This window comes from Saccostrea cucullata, unplaced genomic scaffold (genome assembly GCF_032062105.1).
Source record: "Saccostrea cucullata isolate Sc308-1 unplaced genomic scaffold, CSIRO_AGI_Scuc_v1 ctg5263, whole genome shotgun sequence".
In the NCBI taxonomy this organism is placed as follows: Eukaryota; Metazoa; Mollusca; class Bivalvia; order Ostreida; family Ostreidae; genus Saccostrea; species Saccostrea cuccullata.
In genome coordinates, this window is record NW_026930299.1 from 622 (window position 1) to 22,991 (window position 22,370).

General features: G+C 32.7%; 1 protein-coding gene across 1 annotated transcript; it reads right to left on the reverse strand.

Annotated features, from left to right (window-relative positions):
• Nucleotides 1–792: 792 nt before the first annotated feature.
• On the reverse strand, nucleotides 793–22,363 carry LOC134283633 (glutathione-independent glyoxalase DJR-1.1-like). Its single transcript, XM_062766132.1, has 5 exons — nucleotides 22,220–22,363; nucleotides 20,611–20,772; nucleotides 17,518–17,587; nucleotides 16,911–16,994; nucleotides 793–1,120 (listed from the first exon to the last, which is right to left on the reverse strand). Exons 1-5 carry the CDS (start codon nucleotides 22,301–22,303, stop codon nucleotides 960–962), a joined length of 561 nt encoding a protein of 186 aa, XP_062622116.1. The 5' UTR covers nucleotides 22,304–22,363; the 3' UTR covers nucleotides 793–959.
• Nucleotides 22,364–22,370: the final 7 nt, after the last annotated feature.

Here is a 22,370-nt window from a genome sequence, read left to right on the forward strand (position 1 = left end):
ACATAACTACTGTATATTCCTAACTACCCGGTAACAACTTTCTCCCCGCAATCTTCTACTTAGCTGTTATAACTTTTTTTTTTTTCTTTTGAGTAAATTATGTGAACAAGAGGCCCATGGGCCTTATAGGTCACCTGAGTATCATGTAACAACTTTCCGCTGAATTGAGGCCATGAAATTCACATTTTTGAAAGAGGCACCATGCATTGCTCATCATGACTCTATACTTACCCAGGCACAGAGCAGAGGATCAAAGAAATAATGCATTTCCACTAATCATAAACATATAATCAGTACATCCCCCCGCCTCACAGGAACCCATGACCCTGAGGCAACACATTCCCAATTTTGGAAAAGGCACCCAAGCTCATCATAACTATACATTTAGGTTTACTGGTTAACATTTCTAATGAATTTAATGCATTTTTGCAATATATTCAACAGAGCCCCCTCCCTTTTAAATAATTCCTAGCACCAGAACCCCTGACCTCGGGACTGTGATTTTCAAAATTAAAGAAGAGGCACCCTTGCTCATCATAACCTTGCTCTAAGTACATTGGCATAAACTCGGGTGACCTAAAATGTGTATCTCTTGCAAAGGTCATTACAAATTCAACTTACTAGATGAATTCTTGTAACACTACATGGATACACTGTAATTCTTCTAATCATCATCATGGGTGATGAAAAGGATATTAATTTCAAAACTGGAATATCGTATCTAGTTTCTACATTCTTCTTATATTTAATACAATGATTCTGTATAGAATTATTAAAAAAATCAAACAAGTATCAAAACTCTCTCTTTAATAAACCAAAACAAACAAAAATCCCACAAAACCATGTAAATTATATAATAAAATTTAACTCTGAATGCCAATTCAGTATTACTTATTAACAAAAGCTTATAACAGAAAAGCAATACACAAATTAAAAACCAAACATGAATACACTCAATGTCACAGTTTTAACAGCATAGGTGCCACAAGTGAGTGGGCTTTCTCTTTGCCTTGTAGAATTTCCACAATCTTTAGAGCAAATTCAAAAGTGGTTCCCGGCCCTCGACTGGTGATCAGTTTGTCGTTAGTAACAACCCTCTCCTCGCTGTATTTGTAGCCACCTTAAGACACAAAAATATCAGTGAATAATAACATAATAAACATTAAAAGATAAAACATTAACACTGTTATCCCTACTGTCATCGGAAAAATGGCACCTGACAATGCTTTTCGGAGTCAACCACTGGGTAGCTGTAATAACTAGAAATATGTCCATATGACATGAATACCCCACCCAGGGTTCATTAGTAATGCAACATTAAAATTTGTATAAGAGTATGAAGTTTGATGAAAGTACATTGAATAGTTTCTTTAAAACTCAGTTTAATACAGCTCTAAAATCAAAGATCACTGGGAAGATAATGTAAGCAAAATGGACACATATGCCTAATCCTCACCAATTAATGTATCAGTGCATATGCTTGCATAAATCAAAGTACTGAAAGTACTGGAAAGCGCTAAGCATATTGATTTGGAATTCGTCAGAATTATATTTTAATTTAAAATGCCCTGTTGTATTTAATTCCTATTTGATTTACAGTGTACATGTATTTACAGTAACATTTGTGTTGATATACAATATGTGTCACTCATTAGTAAATGATACGTTTCTGCAATAAAAATTTTACACTTTTCTTCTTTGGATTAAAAATACGTCAAACCCGTCATACGTTAAACCCCCAAAAGTATTTTTGACTATTGTTGAAATAATTTAAAATGCTTCAGTATTTTTTGCGGACGCCCGGTGCATTTCACCATTCTTTACTTGTGTATGTATGATCTTCACTACCATGCAAAACATGTTGAGAGGAAAAACATATCTACGACATTGTTGTGCTAGTTAAAAAGGTATACTGAAAATAATTGCCCATTATATTTCTGCTATTTCAATGATTAATAATTCAAGAGTCCAAGAAAGAAAATACAGCATTAATATCAAGTATTAATAAATCTTCATGAAGGTATACATCATTATTTTATTCTGTTTTTATTTAGTCTTCATTAAGAATCGGCAACACAGCTGAGACACATCTTTACATAAACTATTTAATCCTAGTTCCCTACTTTAAGTATTACACCGTTTGCTTAACATTTCATCAGCCCTATTTCTGTCCATTGCTAAGAACTTTAATTAAAGTTTTAGCATGGTTCGCCATATCCTGCACACTACACACACATTTTTAGAGCACGAGAAATAAAAAAAAAGTTTTACTATTTGAGTGGATTCGTTGAAAACACATCCACCACATGCTCTACATGTCTGTACAGCCACAAACTGCCCTTCCTTTCGATTTATGTATAACACAAGTATAGACATTTAAAAAAACGGCCTTGAATGCATTCCAGTCTGTTACTAATTGATACTTAGATGCGAAAATCAACTTCACTGATAAATCTCAGCATGGTGCAAGATGTTAATAGAAAGTAGGGATGTCAAAATATTTATTTTTCTTAGTCGAACATTCGATTGCATTATTCGAACGACAGTCGACTATTCGGAACATTTATCGATAGCGTATTTATGAATCAAAAACCATTTCGTAAATTTATGTAAAAAGTAACATCAAATGCCTACACAGCGTATTACGCACCGATATTCAGAGGAACCTAAAGTAGGAATAAGATGTTGAAATGAAATAGATTTACACCAGCAATCTATTTTTAAAAATGTATGAATTCTCGTAAATCACATATTCATATATTGGTCTTTCGTTCTATAGTATGCTTAGAAAGTTTTTAAAGCTTATTAAAAATAAATTGAAAAGGGGGAGGGGTAAACACACACCATTCACACGTCAGGGGGTATTGTTAAACACTGCTTGTTCAATTATCGATTAGCCCCGCTATCAAAATGTCCTTACGATGTATGATTGTTTTAATAATTATCGAAGTTTCAAAACTTCACGGCGTTTGTGTGTTTCTACAGCATTTGAACATTCTTAGAGGTAATAAATAAATTGTTAATTGGTATAAGTCCAATTAATAATTTTCAAAGTCCAGAATAGCGCTGCATAATTTACTACAATATTAAACAAAAAGGTCGGTAATTGAGAAATAATTATCGCGGAATGTAATTAATGTACTTTCCGTATGCCAATGTGGAAATTTATTTATATACTGTGACTATGTTTAAGCTCTTATTCGTCATACTATAATGGTTTGAGGAATGACGCTTTATCAGTTTTGAGTTGAGAATATCCTTATCACCTGCTTTTTCTTCATTTATTAAATATTCGAATGTCGTTTCATTATTCGATAGTCGGTCCATTCGACTGATAGTCGAATAGTCGACTATTCGTTGACATCCCTAATAGAAAGGCTTGTTTTAGTGACATTGCCTGAAATAATTGTCTAGAAGAAAAAATAATTATAGTTTAAATGGATATATAGAACATACCATATTATGTAAGTAGTACTTTGTAAATCAATTTTATGTGATTTCTTTTATTGAGTAACTCACTTCCAGTTTGAGATTTAAAATTTTATCAAAATCCCATCTGAGTCTTAAATCATGTACCGGGTACGTATGAATATTCAATCACTATATTGCATGTACATAATAAATAATATACTGGTTCTATAATTAAGTAATTGCGCCATAGAGGCAGCAATTGTAAGCTACGAGGTACCAAATTAATGTGTACCGACATGATTTAAATGAACTACAATGTATACAGAAGAGCATGATAAGAACAGCTCTTATCTTCTGACTGTGGAACATCCTTAAACCTTACTAATTACCTTCTATTATTAGAAACCACGTAACGCAGCATTACACTAAGATAGCAGAAAGAGAGTCAGGGATTTCCAGTTGCATATTTTTAGAATAACAAGTGGAGTTATCTAACTTGCTTATAGTGGCGCTGGATCCAGGACGGAAGTAGATTTACGCTGACAGAAAGCGCTGTGCGCTGCGCTTAGCGCTTAAAAAGGAATACGTGAAGAAACAGTTTCTTTGAGATAAAAACAAATTTGAGAAAATTGCACACCAGGTTGAAGGAAAGGTCAAGGTCAACCAAATATCTCTTTTCAATATAAAGAAGCATATACCGGTAAATTAAATAAAAAAATATCTGGAATACTTTCTTTGAAATTTAGCTTAACACAAATTCAAAGTCAAGGTCAAAGGAAAGGTCAAGGTAAAAAAAAATATTGCCTCAGTTGAATAGCTCTTACAATATGAATGAGCACATTAGGTCTGATTAGAAAATTTTAAATAGTTTCTTTAAACTGAACTTTTTATCATTTTAAGATAAGTAAGATCAAGAGAAAGGCCAAGGTCAAAAGATATTAATACAGTTGAATAGCTCTGATCAATACATGTATGTATAAGCATACAACTGTCAAGATCTGGTATAAAAAAGCAAATGAAAAACATTTATACTAGCCACCAAATTATTTCAATGATATCAACATTGTTTGTATATAGAGGCACAATGACACTAGATCAAGGTCATGACACACCCTGAACTCATAAGCATTCTTTTGTATGTTTTGGAGTTCCAAATAGCCTCTATTAGCATATGTTTAGTATGTTGTAGACCAAACATTTTTTAAAAACTTTTTTTCTGCAAGTGACCTTGATCTTGCCAGAATGACTTTGTGTCAATGTCAGTACCCATCCTCAGTTCATATGCAATCTTTGCACCAATTATGGGCCAATGATTCTCTGTTACTGAGTTATAGTCCTGGCAAGATCGCAAGAACAAATGGACAACTAGACAGCCAGATTCCTTTATACTTTTGAATGAATATATCTTGTTGTGACTCAGTTTTTGTAGAGTTTGTGGGTAGCTATCATCCATCAATTAACATCCTCCATGAATTCATACATGTCATTACCTGGTACTAATTAGGGTTACATCCATATTTCCTTTTGTAGGCACATGTATAATAGAAAACATGTACACTGTAGTTAAATCCACACAAACCTACATGTATGAAATTTATGCAATCCATGAAATTTGGTCCCCACAAATTTTAATGATCTCATAATACTCACGGAAACTTTGCATTTATCACAGTATTAACATATTAAACCCCAATCCATAAATTTCTATATAACTCATTCTTCAATACTGGTGAATTTTTAAAATATATTTCTTTTCTCCTTTATTTTCCAATAAATAATATGTAAGCAGATAGATTGATATTGATATGATTTGATACTTGTGTAAGGATATAGTATAAATAGTTTTATGAATGTGAGTTGAGGAATAAAAAAATATTGGTCATTGTTGTAGGGTATTTCAATCACAGAAAATGTGGCATAATTTTCTAATAGGCATAAAGATATTGTTTCATTCAAAAATCAAATCATTTGGGATGATATATGTGTACATTGTCTCAGCATATAAATGAAATAATACATTTATTTTGTCAAACATGCTAAAATTATCCTAATTATTTTTTTCTGAACTTAAAAATATATGGTTCATGTTCGTAACGCATTGTGTCCATATGCATTGAAGTTTTTAACTTCTCTACAAACACTAAATAATTTGTCAAGTTCAATTTCTGTGTTTAATTAATGAGTATGTGTGATAAATTATTTTTAACAATATGCTTCATGAACATAACTCAGTTCTTTTTGTAATTTTAAAATGATCTCTGATTGTAAAATGTTTGGTGTCTTGACCGTTACGAACATAATAGCTTTCAGTATGATTGCTAAAATAACAGCCAATGAATCATGAGTTTGGCTAATGAAATCCGTAGCAGTGGTATAGTCATAAATTAAAAACGAAAGAAGAAAGGTGGCACAGCTGTCTGCTAGAAAACATGGCAATGCTCATTGTGTCCAATATTGTATCAATTTGAGTGAATGTTTAACACATAAATACAGTCATTGTATCTTTATACCATGTAGCTATTAATCAGAAACTAAAATATGTCGATTATGATCATACAAAATACATAAATCTGTCCGAGTCGAGCACTTTCGATTTAACATTTGACTTTTGATTCGCGTCTTTTGTTACGAACATAAGTGTTTTTACATTATTTGTATAATCTATTAATGATATAGTTACATTTTACTATATTTTATTCTATATTTGTTAGTTTTGTTCTGGTCTTATCAAAGGATGAATACTTATTGATTATTTTCATCTAGAAATGATGACTTGGTAAATATTTTTTTAAAATAGTGTTGAACTTAAAAAATAGTAGTTTTTGATCTTAATTTATGCATAGCAATATTAATGAGCTTATAACGTTAATAAAATGATACATTACAAGGAGCTAAACTTATTCTCTAAAGTCTCTGTACATAAGCATTTTAAGACCAATTCTCCGTAATTATCAAAACTGGTTGGCACACATACTTAACGATTTGGATTTTTTCTATCATAATTTTAAACAAATGTGTAATTGATTGTGAAATGTAGAAGTAATTTTGAATTATAACCTCGGTTGCTATGGAAACGGGATACAAACTTTCTCATTTCTGTAAAGTATGAAAATCTGCTCTTTTCATGAAGATGTCCAGAAATGAAAAGAGATAATTAAATTTGTGTTTATTTTTTTTTAACCAATGCTAGAGATTCAAACAAATATGTTTGCGGTTCAATTTTAATTTCACACTTGTTAGTGGTCATGTTAGGTACTGGAAAATATCAAAATATGGTAAAATTTGCTGTTTTTAAAGGCATAGTACAAAAAATACTATCATTTACAAATTAAGCATAGAAAAATGAAGGTCAATATCTTATTTTATTATATGATTGAATAATTTCCATCTCTCTGATTGGCTGATATCCATCTATATTAGAAAAATACTACATTGTATTGACCTGCACGTGACGTTCCAGGTCAATACAAGGATTTATTTCCACTACATTGATCTAAAAATAGATTGGGAAATTCCAAATTGATACAAATTGTTTTGGAAAGCTATTTAAATGACTCTGTTTTTTTTATGTGGAAAAAAAAAAACAAAGGCGAATATATAATTTAGGGTGAAGATGGTAAGAGGGGATGCAGGGACCCCCGTCCAACACTTTTAATGAACAACATGTTTGGTTTTTCCCTGATAATAAATACTCCTTCCTTTCAAAATCTATCCTATAAAAACACTGACATTATATTTTTTTCATGGAAACTAAAATTGATTTAAAAAAAAATTCAAATTGATACGACTGGTAAGGTTTATTCACATTTTAATTAATCTGTTTCTCTCTTGTACTTGGCTAGGACTTTATTAAATGCAAGTTAACAAGTAATGAGCTGCATCATTTTATCAGTGAATCATATAATAAAACAATTATTGCTGTTTTTTCGGTCAATACAATGATTTAGCCATCTTCGAAGTACAATATTCACCTCGCCCTTCGGGCTCGGTGAATATTGTACTCCTCAGATGGCTAAATCATTGTATTGACCTCAAAAAAAGCAATAATTGTACATGTATAATATTAAACATTTTATTTTTCTGCATTTTGAAGCAATTATGCTTCCCAGTTACTTCCCTTGGATTACTCCCTATATGATTTTTTAATAAATGATTATTACATGCCGGGAGCAAGCCCCTGTGCTTTTTTCTTTCCATTTTTTGGCTTTCATGCATAAATTTAGAAAATTGCGACACCAGTCAGGACCTCTGTCCTGACTCTCCCCTGACCCCGGTACATTTCACAATAAAAATATTACATTAAAAATACGTTGATGAGAGACAATGTAGACATATATCAGGTCAGACAGTGACAGACACAATCTCTACGTAACGCTGTATGTATACTTAGAGTAGCTTGCTTAGACGGTTAGATGTTCAAACTAGCATGATTTACAATTTTTACCACACAAAGTTTTCCTCATGAGCAATCTTTTTATGAAGTTAAAAAATGCATCTTGGTGTACAGGGGCTTGCTCCAGGTGTTTAAAAAATATTTATTGAAATATCATTGTTTGTATAATTGGTATATGATATTTTTATTTATTTTTTTTTACAATAAAAGCAGACCTTCAGCTAGCACCAAATTTTATTTTAATGCAATAATACATTTCCTTTATTTCCCATAACTGTAACTGTAAATTTGGGTGGTGCCTTTTAATAAACATTTCCTACAGTGATAAGTTATGTTCGAAAAAACTGGGGGGAGGCAGCCCCCACCCCCTGTTGCTACATCCCTGGTTTGAAACAATTTTCCAAATTGGGTACAGTAAATCTAGAATACATCAATAGGGAATCAATGTCCTAAGCAGGACAGATACAGAAAAATTGCCTGCAATTGTCCAGAGTCATTTACTTCCCATATAAATATGGGACTAAAAAAATTATAGCCTAATATTTTGCACTGTAAATTTCTATCCTTAGCGTTCTTAGCATTATTGATCACTTTGCATGAGATAATTTATTTTTACCAAGCAATGGATTTCGAAAATCAACATACATCTTTCGAAGTCTACAGTCGCCCGCATGGCGCAGTGGTTAAAGTGTCTGCTCGAGAGTCGCCCAGTAAGGAGTCAATCCTTACCTCCCAGGTTCAAATCCCACTGTGGGACATGGAGACCGGTCCCTCGGATGAGACCCGTGTCGCAGTTGGTGCTGGCTCGAAAAAAGATCCCTCTCTGCTCAGTGGCCCTCGGTGCCAAGTATAGGACAAGTTTGCAGCTCTCGACTGGCAAGTGGTGGCGTCTCCATGTGAGTGAAAAATTTTCGATAGAGAGACGTTTAACAATATACACAATCAATCAATCGAAGTGCACAAATTCTCTTTGATTTTGTGTGTGTTTTTTTAAAAAACTTGAAAAACATTAATTTCAAAAGATTAGTCAAACTGTTTTTGTAACTTACAATGATATATAGTGTTATTTAAAAGGAGGGTTGTTTTGATGTATTTAATAGGTATACCCGTATACATCAATACACTAAAAATTGTACAACAAAACATAATTATATCTACACACCGCACTATGTACCCTTTTCAGAATACATAAAACATTATGGTAATATATTGTGAATTAGGTGAATTTTCTCTTGAACTGGTCAGCACCTGTGCAATCGACTCGGAACTGCTGTACAAACTGCTGAAATCAGCATAAAATGCACAAATTGTTCACAAAAGACTGAGAGTAGCTGGTATTCGTGCACGAAGTCCGTACATTGGAAATCCACCAGCGCTGAGAGGTCCCAAAGGACATATGGAATTGGTAAAGACGTATGCCTCTAGAAGTTAGAGGCGATGTTAATGACATCAACTTAACCAGTCAATTTGGAACATAGGACTTATTTGATTTTTATCACAACACACTCTAAAATCACTTTTAAAAATTAAAGTTTAAACTGAAAACTTAGATTATCATGTTTAATCTGAATATGCGTTTTTTTTTGTTGGGTATATATTTGCAAAATCTTATTTCTACTTCATGCACTATTTAAAATACCAGTACCCACTAGATTTTCTGACTTCAGCATTAATTTGCATGTTTCATTAGCTATCTGTTTACTTTACTGAAATTGGGTAATGCTCCTCTTGAGAAAAAAAAACCAGGAAAATTCAAGAAACTCGATGAAGGAATTTTGTCATGGGAGGGGTTTGGGTGGAGGTGGGGGTAGTAGAAGGCAGGGGGTCCTGGGCTGCACTGAAGTCCCCAGTGGGTTTAGGGCAAGGCACTAGTGGGGGTCCACAAATGAAAGATGTTTTCTCATTGATTTTAGGATAGTGGACATATAAATTTTATATACACTACTGAACATGTACAAAATATTCAAACGGGGGGGGGGGGCCAAAACCGGTGTAACGTTGAATATATATATTGAAAAATTGACCCGGGGGTCATTTTTCAACGTAGGAACACGATGACAGAATATTGAACCGGGGTCATTTTTCAACGTTGAATGTTGAGACTAAAAGTCGTTGAATTTATACCCGGGGTCATTTTTCAACAGCTTGATAATTTTTTTCTTACACCTGATGACGTCAACAAGTTGAAAATTGAACCTGTTGAATATTGACCCCACCTCAAAGTTTGAACATTTTTTTAGCTGGTAAGTTGTTTAACGGGATTTATCAGTATCACATTATTTATATTTCGGTTTCAATTTTTTCCCTTTTCAAGAATAATAGAAATAAACATACAGTATCACCCCGTGTATATATGTACATTTTGATCAGTGCACGATTTCAGTTATCTTCAAGCATGACAACTTTATTTTTGAAAATACTTACCAAAATCCATGGCATCCATAAATAACTACAAAACAACGAATAGGTACGACGGCGTATTCGTGCCATTTTAACAATGTAGAATTTTTTTGTTTAATCGTTTGAAAAATTTAAGAAAACGTTTGTACGATTTAATACATTGTTTGTACAATTTAATAAAACGTTTGTACAATTTAATAAATCGTTTGTACAATTTAATAAATCGTTTGTACAATTTGTTTGTTAAATCGTTTGTACAATTTATTAAATCGTTCATACGATTTATCAAAATAGTTTGTACGATTTTTTAAAATCGTTTGAACAATTTAGGAAACCGTTTTTACGATTTAAGAAAATGTTTGTACGATTTAAAAATTGTTTGTATGATTTAATAAATTGTACAAACGATTTAACAAACAAATTGTACAAACGATTTATCAAATTGTACAAACGATTTACTAAATTGTAAAAACAATTTATTAAATCGTACAAACGACTTATTAAATCGTACAAACGACTTATTAAATTGTACAAACGATTTATTAAATTGTACAAATGATTTATTAAATCGTACAAACAATTTGTTAAATCGTACAAACGTTTTTTTTTAAATCGTTCAAACGATTTAAAAAAAAATTCTACATTGTTAAAATGGCACGAATACGCCGTCGTACGTTTCCTATTCGATGTCATTAATATTTAAAACAATCGGTTGCTAGTCGCTAATTTTGTCATTCCTATTCGATAATTTTATCTTTTTTATTCGATAATTATTTGGTTTATATGCAATAAAGTTGTTGTTTATCAAACACATACTAGCATCCATTTCTAAAAAAATACGATTCCTATTCGATAAACTTCTCATCTTATTACATAATTTTATCTCTATGATCTCCTATGCGATGTTTTTTTAATTCTTTTTCAATAATTGCCATGATTGCATTCTGGGAAATATGACAAATTAAACTAGAATTGGTTGTAAACTCAATTAAATAGGAATGTAAAGTTTAACATTATTATCGAATATAAATAATTTTATCACATAGATTGACAAAACGAAATTTGAAAATAATGGGAATAAGGCACAAGTTTTCTCTCTTCAAGACTTAGAGACTAGAGATCAGCATAAATTAAGCTGTTGCTATTTAATATCAAATAAATGTGTTTCGTTTTATACATTGATTGAGTAATTATAGAGGATTTAGTTATTCAGAATACTAATTTATTTATTTGATTATGTCTTTTATCAATTTTTGACAAAGATATCCAATATGTTTTAATAAAAAGTACATGTTGATCCTAATTCAAGACTTCAAGGCATTGTTACGTCTCATCAATTACGGAACATTAAAAAATATTAATACAAGTTGTAGTAATTTTTTTCAGAAACATCAAGTCATACTCTGTATTATCTTTAATTGAGAAATCAATACTATTTCTGTTTTACAAAAAATTATCTCCAGGCAGAAAGGGGGGGGGGGGGGTCACTCACTTTAATGAAATTTTCTAAAAGGACTCCTGCAATATAGTATATGATCACAAGAAAAAAAACTTGAAGTCAATATGCATTTCAGATGCTATAAATAGTAACTCAAGTCTTTATGCTGTTATATGCTTAATCATGTGATCAAGTTTGAGCCAATCAGAGAGCTTAGAATAAAAGGTAATATCACCTTTTCGTGCTAAATAGGTGCTATCACCTATTTGAATAAGTGGTATCACCTATTCAAAAAGGTGATATTACCTATTTGAGTTTCTTACAACAGTCAATATTTACATTTGCTGTGTTTTTCTAGTAAGCCAACTGTGAAATTGATTTGAAAACCATTTTCGTGTATACTCACGTGTAGAAATATACACGGAGAAACGTGCGTTAACGTGACGTCACAATGAGGCTGCAGCGACGTTAGTAAAATGCAACGATATAGGGCACCGAGAAATTCAAATATTTAGTATATTTTAGTTGCTTCCAAACATGTAAAATGTAAATATAAGGATTGTTTTTAAGTTTAGTGTGAATTATTGTTGTGTGAATCACACAGACTTGCACGTAGGCATATTTTTCATGAAGCGCTAGCGCGCTTCATGAAATATGCCTACGTGACAAGTCTGTGTGATTCACACACCAATAACTTACACAAAACTTTAAAACATTCCTTAATAAATGAATGCTCCTAAAATATATATTATACTACACTGGAACCAAGAAAATTCGGACTACCCAGTTTCATGCGTCTCCTACGATTTTCTTATTGTATACATGATATTTAAGTGAAATAAATTAATTTGTAAGCAAAAAAAAAAAAAGCTGTTCCACGAGAAAAGGTGATATCACCCAATCGAATAGGCGATATCACCAATTGAATAAGTGATATCACCTTTTCGAATTGGTGATATCACAAATTGAAATCAAATAGGTGATATCATCTATTGGAACAGGTGATATCACTTATTCAAATAGGGGATATTACTTTTTGCAGTAAATACCAAAACGGGGCCTCATACCTATGAATTAAATCACAGTAGTGAAAACCCAATCATAAATATGTGTTTTTATGCTGTTGAATTTTGAACCGGTTTCATGATCAAAATTCCACGACCCGGCTCAGTTTTCAACGGATTAGGGTCTAAATTCAACACCTTTGGTCTCAGTATTCAACGTTGAGAAATGACCCCCGGGTCAATTTTCAACCCGGGTCAAAATTCAACGTTACACCGGCACACCGGCCCTGGATCCGCATTTGTGACATGTATACATCCCTAGGACCTTGCAACACTACAACACCAACAACATAAGAACATTTGATCATTTTCTTCTTTTCCGTGTAACCACGGAAACAAAGTACCAGTGGTTTAAAGAAATATCTTGCTAGCTGCTTTTGGAATTTTTTTGGGGGGTACTATTTACATGTAAAGCTGAACATTTCTAATAAATAGGCACTGTAAAACGGGTATATAAACAGTTCGATTTTGTTACACTCGATTGCACACTCGAAACTCGTGGCCAACATTTAGTACTCATTGCGTGGTTTTAGATTTTTTGCGTTTATTCCTTGTTTTTATGTGCATTTTCTGCTTGTAAATGATGTATCAACCTGTATTTTTCATTATACTTTTGTCCTGTTTTGGAAAAAGTATATTAACTTTGATAATTTCATCACGACCGAGTAGCACGGCTATGTAAGATGTACGTCTACACTTGTCGGATCTTTACAGCAAAATGCATTGAACTGATAAGCGATCTGCTCCTTATATGTGGGTTGTAAGGAGAGCTTTGAAGAATAGGAAATATGGCGGACTATGCCTTTTTACGAGTAGTGTTCAGCTTTAATCAAGAAACTTGTCATTTGACTCACCTTAAATAGTACTTATTTGGAAGAACTTAAGTTACATTGGATACATGTATCACTTGAGAATTAGGACATCATACTCCCTCCCTTTTAGGGGTTAGGTCGGGACCACAAATACATTTAATCTTTCCAAGGCTAAACTGATTTTTGCTTTGATTCCAGCTAAGGTGCTCAGGTGAGGGATGTGGTCCCTGAGCCTTTTGTTTCAAATTTTAATTGATGCATATTTTTTTCTGCTTAATTCCCGAACACTGCTCTTTTTGGAAGAATAGAGTTTGAAAATTTTGAAATGTGAAAATCTACTAGTATGTTAATTATGACTAAAACAATGTCTTTATATTGATCATCTGAGTGAGTTATATAGCAATGTGATTTTTTTTAAATTTAGGATAAAATAAAACATACATATTTTACAGTTGAAGGCTTGTTGTGGTTTCGTCCCTGGAAAATGTTTCTCTAATATTTTGTTGTACATGTGTTTCAACCTTTACATGTAACTGTGAGATTGACATCGATAGAAAACTCGTCTAACTTTTATGGCCTGGAACCTTGCCACTTGTTTGTTTAGGTACAAATGTTAACTATAATACTCTAAACATATTAAAAAATGCCATATTTTTTTTCAAAATTTATGACATGTTGCCATGGTTACAGTGACACATAGCAACCAATTTTTTGCATAACTTTCAATAACAATGTCAGACTTTAAAGGGAGTTTTAAGAAATTCAGAGACAGTACATACCACATGTACAGCTCCTATATAAATGTTCAGGTCTTTATAGATGATGGCCAGGCGCGGATCCAGGAATTGAAGTTAGAGGGGGCGCCAAAAGTAGGCAAGGGATCTTGGGGCCGCCTTGAGGCCCCCAGTGGGTGCAGGGCAAAGCCCTGGTGGGGGCCCAGGGGGCGAAGCCCCCGGAAGCTCCTAGATTTTAGAGATTTTATAGGGTAAAAATGAGGTCTACCAAGTAGAAACATTAACATTTTCTAGATGAAACTGATTTACACCAACTTTGACAAAACCCAAATCTGCCACTGATGGTGCTTAATAACTTTTCATGATAGCTACATGCTCATTGTTGTTGCCATGGGTTAACCTTAAAAGCACTCTGAGATTATTGCTAAGCAATGCATGTCCCCCTTTTCTCTAGAATGTCATTTTATAATATGCAAAAGTTATGACCAAGGTAAAAGTGTTTGATGTTAAAATTTTGAGGTTATGCATGACTTTAATCTACTGGTAAAAAAAATAATAAAACACATAACGGAATTCGAAATTCATCTGCTTTTGGCTTCATGTTTACCATGTTGACCTTTGGAATTTAGCGCAGCACGAACCCGATCTTAAACCATCATGAAAAAATTAAAACACCATATTAAATCTATCAAAAATCAATGAAGCGTAACGACATTCAAAGTTAATCTGTAACTCACTAAGATACACTCACATGCCGAAATTCAGCTCAATATCTGCAAGCGTTCAGAAAATAGGTGTGGAAACCCAAGTAGGACAGACTTACACACAGACATGGGGACAACTAGACCGATGGACAGACTCAGAGGAAACCTAAAGCCCCCTCCAGTTTCACGGGCTGAGGACTTATAAAGTACAAAAAATGTACTCGTGCTCTTAAATCACTGTGGTCTGTCAAACACTGAATAATCTATTTACAAACATATATGAGTGAGTGTCAAAAGTTGATTTATATTCTTTGTTGCTATGGAGAATTTTCTGTTGCTATGGCGATTAGTATTTGCAAAATATTCCTGAATTCACAAAGAAGTCTCAGAAATAGGTTTTTACTTTAAAAATGGATTTTGATATCCACAGATAAGATTTAATTCCATAAATAACTCGCATATTTGACAATTTGTCTCTTTCTCTTAATCAAAACATCCATTTTTGTTGCTAGGCAACCGATCGTAAATATCAAAAAACACACGTTTTTGAATTTAAATTCCAAAAGGGATATTCCTCTGCCTTTATGCAAAATATGCCATACTCTTGTATTGTGCCAGAAGTTTGAGATATATGGCCTTGAAAATTGCCCAAATTAACAAAAATGCTGAATCAGCAAAAAATGCAAAACATGTATATCTTCCATTGCCCGTAAAAGAAATATCTTAAATTAAAAATTCTATGTATTACATGGTTTAATCACTTGAAATGTTTATCTTTATGATAACATTATTTAAGAACCCCTCTGGTAATATTCACATTCATTTTCAAGCCTCTAAGTTTAGTGATTTATTTGTCCATCCACATTGAAAATTGACCGGTTGCTAGGGAAAATTTCTTTGGCCATGTTTCCATAGTAACCAGGACCCAAAATAATTTTCATTTTACATACGTGGTTCATAGTGCAAGAGAAACCTATGTGTGTAAAATCATCGAATTCTGAGAACCCTCATGATTCACTTTTATACACATATTGTCTGATTCTTACAGAGACCTGTACTTAAACAGCATATGTATTGATTACATTATGGTGTATTTTGTTTTATATCATTTTCTCTTTCAGATTTACAAGAAATGACTGAATTATGTTCGTAACATTGACACAAAGATCGACAAGACTCAAAATAGAAGACCTGGGATATTTAGCAATCCATTTGACAATTTACTTGTCTGCATTAATTCTCTTTGAAAGCTAGTCTATTTTTAAGCTTTGAAATGAAATATTTAAAGTATTAAAGACAAGTGTTCGATTGTCTTGTTATTTTTTTGTTCCTTTTTAAAGCTTGATTCGGAGTTAGGTGTCCATGTTACTTACATAATTTCTCCTTTTTTGAAACTAGAAATAAAGATTGTGACTTTTTAAATAAATTCCATTTAATATAACATTAAACATGATTTCATCATACCCATTTGATTACATTAATTTCATATTTTAACAACTTGTTAATCTCTAGTAATATGTTACTTGTTTAGTGCTTATGTAAGTAACGGTGTCCATTGGTAATCTTGGATATATTTTCTGATTATAATGGAATAAGGCCGAAATAACTCAAGCATGCAAACTAGTGTTTATATACTTCAAAAAGGATTTACCAGAAAAGAATAGCTTATTGATTTAAAAAACAGTCACTGTGGACACCAAGTTACGTACATAAAATTTCAGACATGCTTGTACATTTGGACACCTATCTCTTTTTAAAGACTTCAGATTATCTTCCCATAATTTTTTTTCAGAAACAGGAAGGGTACTGACTCAATTAATATACATAAATTATGAAATTGATTATTTTTAAAAAATAGCCCTTTGGTCACACATCTGAATTCAGTTCTGAAGAATGAGTTATATGTATAGTATACAGTACAGAATAATATACATGTACAAGGAATTATGGCTACCTTCCTCCATTTTTCCTTTGACTGATGGATGTGACGTTACTTTGGATCCCGGGTTTATTTTATGACTGACCAATGCTATTGGAGCTGAAAAATATTTTTAAAATGAAATTAAAAATTCAAGCATTATACAAAGTGACTTTCATACAATTTTATCCACGTACTGTAATTCACTATAGTTTGCAAGTTAATAGCACATATTGTCATTTTTTTCCCTTAGATTTTTTAGCAATTTTAATGCATCCTACCCATTTCAAGTATCTACAGTTCAATATTTTTGCATAATGACTATACAGATAGTCTTGCAAAACAGCATGTAAAGGTCTCATCAATGATTTAAATACAGGTAAAAAACATTATTTCCAGTTTTTATATCAAGAAGAATCTTAAACTTTGATTTAAGACCAGCCTCAAGAACAAACTAATATATATATATATATATATATATATATATATATATATATATATATATATATATATGTTTGTATATGTTTACTATAAACCTTTCTTTTAGAACTTTCTATCTTGTCATTGTAAGAAACCTTTATGCCTTCTAGGCCCAAAATTGGAAATAAAATTATCTTACACTATAGTGAAAAAAGAATCTTACCTGCACAAATGGCAGCTATTAACTTGTGGTTCTCCACCTGTGATTCTAGGAGACTTTTAACCTCAGAGGACTGAAATAAGAAACAGACAAAGTCACAAAATAAATTATTTCCAGAATATTTTCCTTGAAATATTTGATAACATGCATGTAGTCCTAGAGAAACAAATGCCCCCTCCCTTAAAAAACAAAACATGGGCCATAATGCTCCCCTGAATCACCTTGGCCCTAGTGTTCTTCAGTACTTGGCCTCAGTCTAATCAGGGGGTCAAGAATTGAACAAATTTGAATCTACACTATCAGAGGAAACTTGCATTTTAATATGTTTAATTAATCATGGCCATGTGTTCTTTCCTTGATTCTTCTAAAGGTCAAAAACTTGAATCTACATGACTTGACAAATTCAAGGTTTGCACATTCTATCACTTATCATGATGTTTGTTGTTCATGAAAGTTAGATTTTTTTGACAAAGAATGAATCGTTTAAACGTCCACATTTGGCCCCCCGATAATTTACAAAAAATAAGTTTAAAGGATTTCTACATATTTTTGTCTTAATCTTTTCATCAAACATTGTAGTTTATTAATTTCATTTTCAATTTTCACTTACTTGCACTGTAATTGGGTATTTATCTGATTAATATAGCAGGGGTACGTTGTTTACATCGGTTTCCCATAGACTTTAGGCCACACCCCCATTTTGAAAGCCCAATTTTTATATGAGCGCATTGATGTTTCAAGTTGTAGTAAATAGGATCAATGTAAAGAGTTAAACTTGTCATTTCAATTCATGAAAGAAATTGAAACAGCCGTGCGCTCACGTTATTTTCCAAAAAGGTGCAAAATCACGGGTACCTGTGTCTATAGTAAAGGCACCTTGTTTACAAATTTCAACCCGCCTTTGACCTCATAAATAACAAAGCATTGAACACGTGACTCAAATCTATTCACTTTCATAATGCGACATCGTGTCCAGTGTTGCGAGCTATCGATGGTCAAATCCTTTTCAAATAGGTAATTAGAATTTAAAGTACCATGGGATAAAATTTCTTTAAAACGGTATATTTAAAACTTGTTCACATTTTTGATTTACTTGTTATTTCAGTCAATCTTGTTTGATTTTTTTCCCGGTATTTATCAATATATTTTGGAGGCTTGTAGCATAAAGCTTGCACTTACTGCTTATATCTCATTAATACAGAATTTGAAAAAAAAAAATACCGAGGGAATTTATATTATCAATTTGCATACATGTACATGTACATCACATCAGCGTTACGTTCATTGACTCTTGGAAGATAAAAAAAAAATTACGATCGTTATTTTAAAAAATACCAATTTTCATATCTTTAGAAAATAAACCGTTTGTTACAAATGCGTAATTCCAATTAAATAAAAGAATCCTTACGGAAAAGAAATTGATGTGTGAGGCATTAAAAAGATTTATATATCGGATGAAACACATTACACAAAATGCACCCCTACATGCAATTAATTATAAATAGAGGGAAACTCCGGGTTTCATCTGGCGACACTACAAATGTTACTTTTTAATTACATCGGCACAAAATCTAACAACAATGAAAGATTTAAATATAAATATTAGTATGTAACAATAAATCGAATGAAAAAAGGGTGTATTTTTTTTCTTTGAAATGGTTCATTGTTTATAACACTAGAGGACGAGAATTTTTTTAACAATGCAACCTGGACTGTACAAAGTCAACTGTCTAACACTGAAGGTTTTTTTTTTATATCCAGCAACGATAATATTGACGTTAAACTGACGTTTAGTTTTCACTTTCTTGCGAATTTATTTTTCATACACAGAGTGAAGTTTTATATCACAATTCAACCGCATTTGTTGTAGCACACCAACTTCGCAAAATTATATATATGTACATGATATGAAATAATTATTAACGTGAATTTAAAAAGCAAATTAATTATAAGCTTTAATGGATTGATTATCTATCAAAATAAAGTTTTAAGTATGAAAAAGAGGGAATCCTGCATTATACGTTCTATTCACAAATTCCATTGTGTGTATTTATACATAAATAATTTGACGAATTTCAAATATAACTCGTTATTTAAGCAGAAAAAAAATTAAGCCTGACAAATTAAAAAAAGGATGCTTATATGAGTTCAGTCTCTTGCACTAAAAAAGGGTCTTTTAGGTGTCACTTCATCATAAAATGTAGTAAACTTCGAACACACGCTTATATATTCATACTAATCGCACGCTTGATAGACGCCCCGCCTTTCCATTCAAATGCTAATTCTACAATGGCCTACATATAGCGAATGGCGAAGTTTTACTGTGCAATATGCGACTTTATTTAGTCGATATCATGTATATATTAAAAGTCTCTTTCCTAAAAAATTCTTTATTAGTATCTATACAGACTATACTTGAAGACTTTAGCTATAAGATAACACTGTTCTTATTTAAAAGGGTAAAATTCTGCATTTAAAAAGGGGCGAGATTGCAGTGTTAAGAGGATTCATTCTTTCAATGTAAAACATTGATGCTCTATTGAGGCCCCATCCTATCCTCGTGGATGGGGGTGAAGGGTGGATGCTTTGAACAAGCTAGAATCTGTATGACCTGAAGATGCTTGCATACTACTATTACTAATCCTCACCTGGTCCTGTTAGCTTTGAGAACATTTTTAAACATATACTTCCATTTCAGATTCCATATTGCAGCCCAACTGTGAACCCTACCCTCAGAAACCATTAATTTTTACTTTCATATTCTAATGAAAAACTCTTGATTCCTTTCACAAGTTTCTTTTTTAGAGGGCTCAGTGGTTCATGAGAAAAAATTTCATAATACCCTACATATTTTTGCCTTTTCTTCATTAATTCCCTCTTTGAGAGGCCATGGCCCTTTGTTGGAACAAATGGAGGACCTCTTTACCAAAGGATACTCTTTGCTAAGTTTGGCTGAAATTGGACTCGTTTTCTGGAGAAATTGTGAAAAGCTTCCAGTGCCTGAGCCACAATGATGATAGTAAATTGACATTTTTTTTTTTATCAGAAAAGCTCTCTTGAGCCTTCGGCTGAATCCTGTGATTTTAAATCACTTACAGCTGCGAGATTCTTGGCTCCATTTGCTCCCCCTGGCATGACGACTACGTCGTACGGAGCTGACTTCTGGGCCTCTGCCAAGGTGGTGTCGGGTACAATTCTTACATCTCTGCTGCAGTGCACTGGCTCAGTCCCATGTAGCCCCACCAACTTCACATCTATCTACAAATTAAACAAGAGATATTTGTAAAACAATAATACCCATTCCAAATTGGAATTTTTCTAAGTTCAAAGGACATAACTCTGTCAAAAATGGCTTGATTGTACCCAAAACAGAACTTTTGAATGAAAACTGCAAATAACTGGAATTTTTCTAAGTCCAAGGGGCATTACTCTGTCAAAAATAGCTCGATCGTACCCAAGACATATCTTGACCTAGATATTCTTATGAATTATGATTATTCTGTATAGCAAATTTCATTTCCATATGTTCAACCCCTGCAAAGAAAATGAACGGAAACTGCAAGTAATTGGAATTTTTGTACGTCCACAGGGGATAACTCTGTCCAAAATGGCTCGATCATACATGTACCCCAAAACAGAACTTGACCTAGATATTCTTATAATAAATCTTTATACCAAATTTCATTTCAATATACCAAATTTCATTTCAATAAGTGCAACCCCTGCAAAGAAAATAAACAGAAACTGATGGTGGACCGACAGACAGACAAGCAATATACTCTCCTCTCTTGGAAGGTGGGCATAAAAATGTAAGTAAAAACCTCCAAAAGATCATGACACAAGGAATACATACATGTATGTAAAAGGAAAGCCCCCCCCCCAAAATATCAATTCAGAAAATATGGCTAAGTTTACAGTTTTCAAAAGTAGGTCAAATTCCAAGGTAAAGGTCATGAGGTAAAAGTATTGGTACCAATGAAGAAAGGATTTTAATTATCACAAGGAATGCATAACAGGTAAAATATGAAAGCTGTAGCACCAAGCATTTAAAAATTATGTGCAGGGTTAAAGTTCTTTTCAAATTTCAATTCTAGTCAAACCTAAAGGGTCACGGTCAGGTGTCAAGAATTGCTTGTCACAAAAAATACATGTGATGAATGAAAGCCTTAGCATCCACAATTCAAAAGCTATGTCCAAGGTTAAAATTTAATGAAAGAAGGTCAAAGTTCAAGGTCAGAGGGTAAAAAAAATATTGCTGAAAGGTCCAGTCAAATTTACAAATATCCATGTACTACTGTAGCACCTGTTAAAATTCAAATGTCAAGGTCAAAAGTTAAAAAGAAAATGTTGCTCCCCAAAGTTCTGGTCACATGAAATACAATTCAAAAATACAAAAGCACTAGCTTTCTTGCAGCTCTAGAGTGCTGAACAATTTTCACTTGATACAAGAATATTGAAGAAAGGCAGTAGACCCCTAATTAACATTGATTAAGTATTAATATTACTGTTAGCATACAGTGTCTTTTGAAGGACTTTGACTCTGAATAGTGGAATTTTAGTTTACAACACGAAAACATACATGTACTTGACAGTGTCAAACACTGAAACACATGGAAGTCAAGCCAGGTTTATATCTGCACAGCCGGCATGAATTTCTACTTTCACTTTACACGATAAATGATATGTTCAATGAAAGGAAACGTACACCTCCACGACGCAAGACATCAACCGATATGACAGTTTCCATTTCTTCTGCACCTTCTGCCAGCAACACAACAGCAGTCGGCATCTTGTTAAAATGTTTGCAGGACAAAAAATAACTGCGTTTTACTTATATGTGCAAAGTAAAAATGAGT